We start from the raw sequence: 12,240 nt of genomic DNA, 5'->3' as shown, positions 1-12,240 counted from the left end.
AAAATATACTCTTTTCTGGGCCATATAATAAGTCTTAATAAATATAATTTGAATCATACAAAGTACATCCTGTGACCACAATAATCAATAATAACATCTTAAAACTAAATAACACACTTCTAAATAACCTATGCATCAAGAAAAAAAATCAAAAGGGAAATAAGAACTGAATAAATATAAAAATATGGAATATAAGAATTTGTAGTATGTCATTAGAATTACTTGAAAGGAAATTTATGACACTAAATGCCTAGCTTAGAAAAGAAAAACAATCTCAAATTAATGATCTTGGCTTCTACCTTAAGAAACTAGGAAAAAAAGAGCAAATTAAAGTCAAAGTATAGGAAAGGAAATAATAAAGGCCAGAGTGAAATAAATGAAATAGACAAAATTAAAAAATCCAAAAACTGGTTCTTTCAGAAGATCAGTAAAACTAATACACTTCTAGTCAGACTAATCAGATTTAATCTGGTCAGACTAAAAAGGAAAAGACAAATTACCAGTGTCAGGAATGAGACAAGACATTGCTACAGATTGGACAGATATTAATACAGGATACATTACATATAATTTAATGCCAACAAATTTGACAATATGTAAAAGAGATAAATTCCTTGAAAGATGCAAACTGCCAAAATTCACTCAAGAAGAAATAGGTAATATGAATAGCTCCACTTTTTTAATTGAATCTGTAGTTTAAAATCTCCCCACCCCACATCCTGCAAAAGAAAACAACCAAACAAAAAGAAACTCCAGGCCCAGATGGTTTCACTGATGCATTCTGCCAAACATCTAAAGAAGAAACAGTATCATTTACACATGCTCTTGCAGGAAACTAAAAAGGAGAGAATACTTTCTAACTTATTCTTTCAGGCCATCACTATCATGGTACCAAATCAAACAAGATAGTACATAAAAATTATGAACCAATATCCCTCATGAACATAGATGCAAAAATTCTAAACAAAATTTTAGTAAACAGAATTCAGTAATATTAAAAAAAATACATTTATGGTCATACAGATCAAATAGAGTTTATCTCAAGAATGCAACATTTAGTAATTCACCATATTAACAAACTAAAACTAAAAACCACACAACTACCCCAATAGGTGTAGAAAAAGCATTTGATGAAGTACAATATCCACTTCTGATAAAAATTTTTGGCAAATTAGTAACAGAGGCAAAAACCCATGAAAAACCTTCATCTAACATCATAGTTAATGGTGAATGCTCTCCCCCTAAAATCAGGAATAAGACAAGGATGTCTACTCTCACCATTTCTATTTGACACTGTAGTAAATAAAGCCAATGCAAAAGGGCAAGAAATGAAGTGCATCCAGGTTGGAAAGGAAAATGTAAAACTATCATTATTCACAGGCAATATGATTATGTAGATGTGACAGAATTACAAAAAGCTACTAAAAGTAAGTTTAGTGTGGTTGCATGTCACAGATCAATATACAGAACTCTATTATATTTCTATATATTAGTAATAAACAATAAAAAGTTAGGAATTTTAAATACTATTTTAACACCAGAAAATTAAATACTTTGAGATAAATATGACAAAAATATGCAAAACTTGTACTAAAAAAAGCTGTACATAACTGCTGAAATTAAAAGAGACTTAAAATAAAGAGGTATATCATATTCATGAATCAGAACACTCAATGTTAAGATATCAATTCTCCCTGAATTGATGTACAGATTCAAGGTAATCCCAAACAAAATCTCAGAAGGGTGTTTGTAGAAACTGTTAAACTGATTCTAAATAACTATGAAATACAAAGGGTGAAGAATAATTAAAATAAATTTGAAAAAGAAGAAAGTTGGAGGACTAACATTACCTGACTTCAGGATTTAATATAAAGCTAGAGTAATCAAGACTGTAGTCATGGTGTAAAGGCAAATTAATAGATTAATGAAAGAGAACAGAGAACTCAGAAATAAATTTACACATACCGTATTTTGCCACGTATAACGTGCTCCCATGTATAGTGCACACTCACATTTTTGTGTGCACTATACACAGGATTATTATACTTATTATTATACCCATGGTACATAATCATTATACCCATGTATAATGCACCTCCTTATTTTTTCCCTCAGAAATGTGGGCAAAAAAAGTGTGCATCATACACGGCAAAATATGGTGCGTGCGTGCGTGCGTGCGTGTGTGTGTGTGTGTGTGTGTGTGTGTGTGTATAACTGCTATTTTGACAAAGGGTAAAAGAGCAATTCACTGGACAAAAAATAGTCTTTCCCACAGATGATTCTTATACTACTCACAAAAATTATAATGGGTCATAGATTCAAACATAAAGCCTAAAACTATAAAACTTCTGGAAGAAAATACAGAGGAAAAATTTTACGTGACCTTACTTAGACAAAAATTTCTTAGCTACAACACCAGAAGCATAGTAATTTTTTTAAAAAAACTAATAAATTAGGCCCCGTCACCAAAATTTAAAACTTTGTTTTTCAAAAGACACTGTTAAGAGAACAAAAAGACAAGCCACAGAGTAGGTACACATGTTAGAGGACTTGCATCCAGAATATTTAAAGAACTTTCAAAACTCACTAATAAGAAAACTAACAACCCAATTTAAAAAACAGGCAAAAAATTTAAACAGGCAATTCACCAGAGAAGATGGATGGCAAATAAACAGATGAAAAAATGTTCAACATCATTAGTCATCAGAAAGACACAAATCAAAACCACAATAAGATACCATTACAAACCTATCAGAATGGCTGAAGTTGAAAAGACTGACCAAACTAAATGTTGGCAACAGTGTGGGAGAATAACTATAACTCCGCTACTGCTAGTAGGAATGGAAAATGCACAATCCCTTTGAAAGACAATTTGACAGTTTCTTTAAGAAGTAAACATACAGATACCATATGAATCAGTTATTCCACTCCTAGGTATTTATCCAAGGGAAAAGAAAACATATGTACACAAATGTTCATCGCCCAAATGCCCACCAACAGGTAAATGGTAAATAGATAAACAAATTGTAGTAATATCCATACAATGGAATACTGCTCAGCAATAAAAGGAACATGAATGAATCTCAAAATAATTATGCTGAGTAAAAGAAGCCAAACTTAAAAAAAAAAGCATGCATAGCATATTATTCCATGTATACAAAATTCTAAAATATGAAAACTCTTCAGTAACAGAAATCATAGCAGTGGCTCTGCTCGTGTGATTTGGAGAGAGTGGGGAGGAGATGGGATTACAAAAGGGTGAATTTTTGAGGGTGTATGTTTGCTAGTTCTTGATGTAAGTGAATACATATACCAAAATTTTAATACATTGTTTATTGCGTGTCAGTCATACCTCAAAAATTTTTAAGAGTAAGAACAAAAAAAGCCAGTAACTCTCTTTGTATTTCCTAATCATGAAAAAACATCTCATCCTTTGGGCCTTGCTGTTATCTCAGTTAAAGTTGCCTTCTCTCTTTGAATCTTCCTTATTCCCCCTACCTTTACTCTTACTCAGCAGAACTTACTCAGTTGTCTAAAATGTGCCAAGCACTAAGAAGAAAAGATAAAATGTACCAAGCTATTCTAGGGCCTGTGCATATGTGGTGAGCCAAAGGAACATCTTTATCTATAACATTAGTGGGTAAGAATTGTCATCCAGATCCCTTTCAAGTGTAACATTTTAAAGGATCTCCAAAATCTATACCGTTAGTTATGCTTTTACCATTTTCCGATCTGACTGGTTTAAGAAGCTGAGGCGTCCATCTGGGGCAGGGTAAGTTATCTGAACTACTCCAGGCTATGGATCTGAGGCAAAAACCCTGCTCTAGCATATCTGCAGTGCAGCTCTCTGGGGCACACGTAAGGGATATAACAATGGTAAAGATATTCCCATTATTCCGGCAGCAGAGCATAAGAATTGTCTGAAGGGTCTCTGTGATCTGCATTTTTTCTGAAATGAGTCATACAAATGAGGGTTAGTTAACCCTCCCTTCCATATCCCCAATCCCATGTTCTAACAGGCCCATGACAACACGTGTCCTGGCCAAAACAAAGACCAGAGTAATTCAAATTAGTGTGCTGTGGGGCTAGGTATCCAACAAATGCATTACAGATGGGTTAAGAATTGACTGCCTCAACACTTGGGCAGACAGGCAATGCCTCAAGTGACTAGAGTCTCTGATTTTATAGCTCTAGCTATAAGCAGACTCCCCTTTATTCCAGTGAGCCATATACAAATACTGTTGTTTTCAAGTACACCACAACATAAAAGATTGGGAAGTCTTGATTTAAACTGATGGCTTGGGAGATGTTTCTCTAAAACTACAGTTTTGTAAAATTCTCCATCGAGCTTCCCAGGACCAAAGCCTTAGGCAGGGATCAGAAAGCTGAAGCCTGATGTGTTTCAGGGGGCATGGCTGACTATGTCAGAGCAGTCCACTTGCACGGGCAACACATCCTTAAATCAAGCCTTAACCAAGAGGATTATTATTTTAATCAAAGTCCTGGATCAAGGGCTGAAAGATAAAGACAGAAGGCTAGAGAATGTAGTCAATGAAGGCAGGACTTTGTCCAGATTGTCACCAGTTGTATCTTCAAAACCTAGAAAAATGCTTGGTATGTTTATTCATTCAGTAAATATTTGTTGAATACTTAGCATATGTTAAACATATAGTAGTTATTTATAATGTTCGGTAAACAAATGAACAATATATACAAAACAGCTACAAGGACACTGAATATCCCACAAGAAAGTGAACATACTACTTAATCTTCCAACTCAAACTAAGACTACTTCCAGCTACACTGATCTAGATAGGGTTTCTGTAAACAAAAAAGCCTTTTCAATCATGCACAGAGCAAACCACTTTTAGCATCTACGTGTGCTAATAAGCACAATGCTAAAAGTTGAGGGGTAATAAAATAAATATAGTCTCTGCACTTAAACTGTTCCCAGTTAATGATAGCTCAAAAGAACAGAGATTACAGAGGAGAGGTAAGAACAAAGCAACAGGGAAGCAAAGGAGGAATCTGCAAACTCCGCCTCAGGGCATTGAGAGACTGCTTCGGAGAGGAAACATACCAGCTTTTTGCCTACTCATAACTCATTTGCCCTTTCTTTCTGGCTAACAGAACCTCCATATTGCTTAGAGTAACATTACATCCAATTCATTACTCACTTTCACAGCCTCCTTTGCACTTAAGTATGGTCACATAACATGGCTCTGGCCTATGAGACAACAGAATTTGTTGGGAATTTCTGGGAAAGCTTTTGCTTTCTGATACAAGAGGGAAAATATAGCTGGTAGAAACCTCCCCTCTTCTTGCCCTGAATGTGAACATAAAAAGCCTCTTGTAAACATGAGGCAACAGCATGAATATAAAAGTCAATGTACGAAGGACAGCTGAGTAGAAAGTTAGAACCTCGGTTGCTGATTACACTGTTGAGCACATGAACCAACGCCAACAACCACCAATTCTTCACTCTTGTCAGTTTGAGAAAAATAACCCCTACATCTGTCTAAACCACTGCTGATTATATTCTCTACTACCTACAGCAGGACCCATTCCTAACCAACAAAGTGTTTAAGGATGAAAAAAATTAACTAGGCCAAAAAGATAGGAAAAAACCTTTCAGGCTATGGGAACAACTTAAACAAAAACAGAAACAGGGAAAGAAGTTGGCATGTTCAGGAACAAGGACACATTAGTGACATAATCCAAGAAGCTAAAAAGTACAGCAACAAGGAGGCCTCACCTGCTTCATCCACAGTGGTACACTTCTGGTACATGGATGTGCGGAGAGTAGGCGTCCGAACATTCAACAGCCTGATCTTGTCTACTCGAGAATCAAAAACCCGGAGCACAGGGTCTTTATCGTCATCGTCATGACACATAATTTTATTGTCAATGAAAGAAGCAAACATCTGGGTCTCAAGGAATCTTGAGAGAAAGGGCAAGTAGGGCTCAGGCTGATCTGACAGAAAAGATGCCTGGTGGGACAAGGAAACAGACAGTCATGATTGGAAAAGGAAAAAGGGAAAAGGGTATATCAGCCTTGACCAGGAAAAGCAACATATCCAAAGGATCCAATAGGATATTCTTCTCTGAAGCTTCTTAGGTCTCTATGAAAAGCAAACAGTAAAATCTCTTCATCATTGTTCTTTAACACTGAAGGTAAATCACCTGATAGTAAGAACCAGAATTCTGTTATAAAGCAACCAGACCTTACATTTTATCAACATCAGAAGGACCATAAACAAGCATATAATACAGCTCACCCTTGAACACAGGTTTGACCTGCACAAGTCCACTTATACACGTATATTTTTCAATAAATATATAGCTGGTCCTCCATCCATACCCCCAGATTTTGCATCTGTGGGTTCAACCAACCACAAATTGAAAACAGTATTCAATCTGCAGTTGAGAATCCATGAATGCAGCAGTATGCATTGTTCTCTACAATTTTATATATGGAACTTGAGCATCTGCATATTTTGGTATCCGTAGGGGTCCTGAAACCAAGCACCCACAGATAACAAGGGACAGCTCAAGATTTTGAAGAGTCAAAAGTTATATATAAATGTCTGATTGTACAGAGGTTTGGCACCCCTAACCCCCACATTGTTCAAGGGTCATCTGTATTATGAAAGAAAAACTCATCATCAGTTAAATCTTCATGCATTACCACTGCCCCAGCGTATGAAACTCACTTTATCAAAGTTTTGCATCTGCTCCCTGTTGGTAAACCAGGACTCCTTATCCTGGCTGGGCTGAATGACGAACACCTCATAATCTGCAAACATCTGAGTGAAACGATTTGCAAAAACTTCCCGGATCTGAATGTTTAGCTGGTAAATCCTGAGCTCTTCTTCATCACACTGAACTTTCAGATCCTTATTGCTGCTGGGGTCTTCACGCACTTCCAGCTACAAAAAAAACCAATTGAGAATACACAAGTTTTTCCTTTTATCTCAAAGAAATGCAACTCATTTGTTTTTTTCCCCCTGGTAAATTACTTTGCAGCACATGGAGAAGAGAAGAGAGAGAGAGAGAAAATAGGAAGGGGAGAGAAAAAGGAAAGAAAGGGATTCTGACATGGAGAAGAGATAAATGAGATGTTCCACTTGCAGGTACTCAGTAACTCAATGAAAGTGATCATTATGGGCAGAGAGAGATTCAGCGAGAGACAAAAAGGTGCAACTTATCTCAAGGGTCTAGGGCAGGAGGGAATCTGGAAGCCAGTAAGAAAATAATGCAAAAGAGCGTGGCTAGACTCTAGCTCTACCTACCTCTCTTTGATTTTCTCCCCCATATCACTTTTCTTATCTTTCTTCCTAAGAGTTTTTCCTTACTGTGTCTTTTTTAACCTTTTTAATCTCTCTAAATATTTCTCTGCTGTTCTGTAACTGGCCATGACTATTTTTGCATTTTTTTATTTTTAAATTTTTTCAATTGCAGTTTACATTCATATTTTTTTACATTAGTTTCAGGTGTTCAGCATAGTAGTTAGACAATCATGTACTTTACAAAGTGTTTTCCTGAAATTTCCAGAATCCAACTGGCACCATACTTACTACTAACTGGCCATGATTTTTTAAAAATATATTTTATTGATTATGCTATTACCATGCTCCCAATTTTTCTCCCTTTGCTCCCCCTCTACCCAGTATCCCCATTCCCTCCATCAATCCTCCCCTCTTAGTTCATGTCCATGGGTTGTACATATAAGATCTCTGGCTTCTCCATTTTCTATACTCTTCTTAACATTCCACCCATCTGTTTTGTACATCCAATAATGCTTCTTAATCCCTACACCTTTTCCTCCATTTTATCCCTTCCCCCCCACCCCCGCCAACTGATAACCCTCCAAATGATCTCCATATCTATGATTTTGTTCCTGTTCCGGCTGTTTGCTTAGTGTGTTTTTTTAGATTCAGTTGTTGACAGTTGTGAATCTGTTGACATTTTAATGTTCATAGTTTTGATCATCTTCTTCGTAAATAAGTCCCTTTAACATCTCATGTAATAATGGCTTGGTGATGATGAACTCCTTCAGTTTTTTCTTGTCTGGGAAGTACTTTATCTGCCCTTCCATTCTAAATGACACTTTGCTGGATAGGGTAATCTAGGTTCTAGGTCTTTGCTTTTCATCACTTTGAAAACTTCTGCCCAGTCCCTCCTTGCTTACAAAGTTTCTTTTGAGAAATCAGCCGACAAACTTATGGGAACTTTGAGGTAACTCTGCTTTTCTCTCACTGTTCTTAAGATTCTCTATCTTTAACCTTTAGCATTTTAATTATGATGTGTCTTAGTGTGGTCCTCTTTGGGTCCAACTTGTTTGGGACTCTCTAGGCTTCCTGGCCTTGTATGTCTATTTCCTTCACCAAATTAGGGAAGTTTTCTTTCATTATTTTTTCAAATAAGTTTTCAATTTCTTGCTCTTCCTCTTCTCCTTCTGACACCCCTAGGATCTGGATGTTAGTACATTTGAAGATGTCCCAGAGGCTTCTTACACTACCCTCATTTTTTTTTAATTCTTGTTTCTTTTTGCTGTTCTGGTTGAATGCTTATTTCTTCCTTATGTTCCAAATAACTGATTTGAATCCTGGCTTCTTCCCTTTCACTGTAGGTTTCCTGTAGATTTTTATTTAACTGAGTATGACCTTCATTTCTCCTTTAAGTTGTTGCCATACTCAATGAGTTCTTTGAGCATCTTAATCATCAATGTTTTGAACTCTGCATCTGATCGGTTGGTTATCTCCATTTCGGTTAGTTCTTTTTCTGGGGTTTTATTCTGTTCTTCATATGGACCATATTTCTTTGTCTCCCCAATTTGGCAGCCTCCCTGTGTTTCTTTCTGTGTATTAGGTAGAGCTGCTTTGACTCCGTCTTAGTAGCATGGGCCATTGCTGGAAAGGCACCTATAAATTGTTTGGGGTGGATCCTTAGGTAATCACCAGGGTGGGGCAACCTGCTTCACCACTTTCTGGCTCTGTGTTGGGGAAGGGCTAAGAGAGGGGACAGTGCCACTGCCTGGCTCCTGAAGGTTTGCCCAGCACTCACCCAGTTTCCAGTCATTTCACTCACTCCCCATATGTGACTGTGACCATTCTAGCTGTTGCCCTGGTGATGAATCCCAGAGTGGGCAGGTTTGTGTATGTTCTAAGACCTTGTGGGCCCTTTAATCAGAGCCTTCTGAAAATCTGGCAGTTTCTTCCACCGCCCCAATCCCCACTGGTTTTTACAGCCAAGAAATTAATGGGATTTATCTTATAGGAGCTGGAATCCTAGGCTGTGCAATTTGGCCTGGGGTTAGGTTTGCTTGCTCCCAAGGTATCCCCCCCGATTTTTATCCACCATCTGGATGCCACCAGTTCCACTGCTGCCTCTACACCTATCTCCACATCTCCACCCCTCCTACCCGTCTGGGTGAATATAGCTTCTTTAAATCCTTGGTTGTCGGACTGCCATACAGTTCAATTTTCGGACAGTACTGGGTGTCATTTGTTTTGAGGGTTAGTTGTAATTCTCTCTGTAGTTACACAAGGAGGCAAAGCATGTCTGCCTATGCCTCCATCTTGACCAGAAGTCCTTGCTACTTTTTAAAAAATATCTGCTCTATCTAAATAAGGCAGGAAAATGAAATGTTTCACACTTCACTAAAAAATAGTTACAACAAAATCATTACATTAGCCCATTTTGCTTATATGTAATTTACAAAAGTAATTTAACAGTGAAAATGGGGGAGCAGGAAGAGATGGGTGAAAAACTGAATAAGCTGATAGTCTCATCAAAGTCAAAAAAGAAAAAGCTAAATACAACCCTGGAAAGAACATAGGACGAGAACTTAGGGGACCAGGTTCTAGCCTCAGCTCAGCCATTTACTAGGCCATTTAACATTAGGTAAAATACTCAGGCTCTCTAAGCCTCGGTTCATTGATCTAATAAAGAGATTTAACAATACCTGCTCTGTATGTTTTAGGTTGCTGTGAAACTCACACGACAATGGATCTGCAAGAGGTCTGAATACAAAGATTACCAAAACAAGTCACTCTGCCGTAGTGTTCACATAGAATGAGAGTAGGCTCTCCTTGATGCCCAAGTGAGAAGCTACCCAGATTTAGATTCAGGTAGCATTTACTAGGATAATGTTTGCCAGAGCTGAATCCACTGTCTCCCATACAAGAGCATTCTTTCACTGAAAGCAAATGTGCCTTTTCCCTGAACTGAGTGCTTTATCACAATTTATTTCACCAGGATAGCACCCTAGCACAGACCAAATCTGTCACAGATTTATATACAGCATCTTACCTTTTCCAGGCTCACCCCAGTCCTCTTGACCAAGGCTTGCAGGCGGGCAATAGTTTCATTCTCCTTGAGGAGCTCATAGGAATGCAAAGGGGAGCCTGCGATATTTCCATTCCTCTTGTCAGAGACAAGCTCAGATGCCCGGAGCCTCTTCAGCTTGGAGGCACTCTCACTGCAATGAAGGTTTCCTTCAGGGGGAATGCCAAATGCCATGAGAATCTCAGAGACTTCCTGGACAAACTCCAATTTGTTGGGAAACTGAGGCAAGTCCTCTGGCAGCTCAATGAAATGGTTGTCAATGTCCACAAAGCACAGATTAGCCTGGAAGTCAAAACAGGATCAGGAATGTAAACAGAGCATTAAGGAATAAGTTTCAGAAAGGATAATGAACAAGAGAGGGAAGAGAAAACATCTGAAATGGACACATATCAAGCATGGTATTAAGAAAGTGGGACTCAGAAAAAATATAGACCTGAATTTCAATACTTCCCTGCCACTTTCTAGTTGTATGATCTAGAGAAAGTTACTTAACCTCTCTGATTCTGTTTTGTTGGCTACAAAATGGTAATAAACAGATAAAATCAGAGTGGTAAGAATTATTATGGTTAGCATCTAGCACAAAAGTCCCACATATAATAAATGCTCATAAAATGTTTGTCAAACTCAAAAATTCTTATAGTAAAAACACTAGGAGTAAATCAGAAAGTCTAGGTCCCAGATCTGACTCTGTCACTATCTTCCTATACGACCCTGGGCATACCATTATCCCTTACTGAGCCTCAGTCTTTACTGGTAAGATTTGATGGCTGGTCTTGATGATTTCCATGCTTCCTTCTGGCTTTAAGATTATTCTAGAGAGACAACACTCTCATACACTGCTGATGAGGTGGGTAATCTGTATTAACAAAGAAAAATTTGGCAAAATCTATCTATTCTTGTTTCACAGACAAAACTGAGAGAGAGGTTAAGTAATTTATCCAATGTCACATAGCTAGTAAGGAGTAGAGCTGGAATTTGAACTCAGCTAACCTGATTTTAGTTATACCCTCAAGCTCTTAACCATCCACTCTTCCCCTTAGTGGTGTTATACATTTCCTATTCAATTTAACCTAAATATTTTATAGTTCCTGTCCCTGTTGGAATTTTCTTGCAGCTATAAATTAGAAATGCCTTTTATTTTTTATATTTATCTTTGACCATGAACCTGTTCTAGCCAAGATATCTGTCATTTCCTTCATTGCAGTACATTGTTAAGTGTTTAAGAATTTGTCTGTTTCATTCATATAACATGAGTAATATTACCTACGTCACAAGTTTGTTTTGAGGATTATGAAACACTAAATGTTGAAGACTTAGCACAGTGCCAGACCCAAAGTACATAACAAATGTTAATCAATGTTTTTATTATCACTGTGGAATATAAAACTTCAATGAATGGGTGTATATATGCAATATTACTAGATAGGAAAAGTCCATAATAAAAAGGTGCTCATGTAGATATCACTGGATTTCTTAATTTTGCCACTGAAATGGGCACATTTAATTTACACCTCTGTGATTATTAGTAAAATTTTTAAATGCATATATTTTACACAATACCTTCTGAGTTTTTAACCCATTTTTCTATTGGGTTACTTATCATCTTTTTTACTGATTTGTAGGAGTTCTATATCATCTGCTGATGTTAACTCTTTGTATGTTTTATGTGTTACACATATTTTCTCATAGTTTTTATCTTATCTTTTCATTTAAAGATGTCCTTAATTTAAAAAATCAAATTTATGAATCTTTTATTTCATGGATAGTACTTTCTGTACCTCGTTTACAAAGTCCCTACCCAGAAGTCAGAAATTTATTAACATTTTCTTCCATAAAAATTAGATTTTTGCTACTGATATTTAACTTCTATCTAGTTTAAGTTTATTTTGT

General features: G+C 36.9%; 1 protein-coding gene across 3 annotated transcripts in view; it reads right to left on the bottom strand.

Moving 5' to 3' along the window:
- Positions 1-12,240, bottom strand: part of DENND5A (DENN domain containing 5A) — an 82,674-nt gene that overhangs the window by 27,696 nt on the left and 42,738 nt on the right. For all 3 annotated transcript variants that reach the window (XM_054582948.1, XM_054582958.1, XM_054582968.1), the window contains 3 exons: positions 10,315-10,632; positions 6,714-6,929; positions 5,756-5,990 (listed from right to left, as the gene is read on the bottom strand). In XM_054582948.1, the coding sequence (XP_054438923.1) occupies positions 5,756-5,990; positions 6,714-6,929; positions 10,315-10,632 (769 nt within the window). The remainder of the gene's footprint in view (positions 1-5,755; positions 5,991-6,713; positions 6,930-10,314; positions 10,633-12,240) is intronic.

This window comes from Pteronotus mesoamericanus, unplaced genomic scaffold (genome assembly GCF_021234165.1).
Source record: "Pteronotus mesoamericanus isolate MK-2021 breed Mesoamerican mustached bat unplaced genomic scaffold, CSHL_Meso_final contig_1189, whole genome shotgun sequence".
NCBI classification, from domain to species: domain Eukaryota; kingdom Metazoa; phylum Chordata; class Mammalia; order Chiroptera; family Mormoopidae; genus Pteronotus; species Pteronotus mesoamericanus.
Note: the sequence above shows the minus strand (reverse complement) of the source record. Positions and strands in the feature narration are given on the sequence as shown.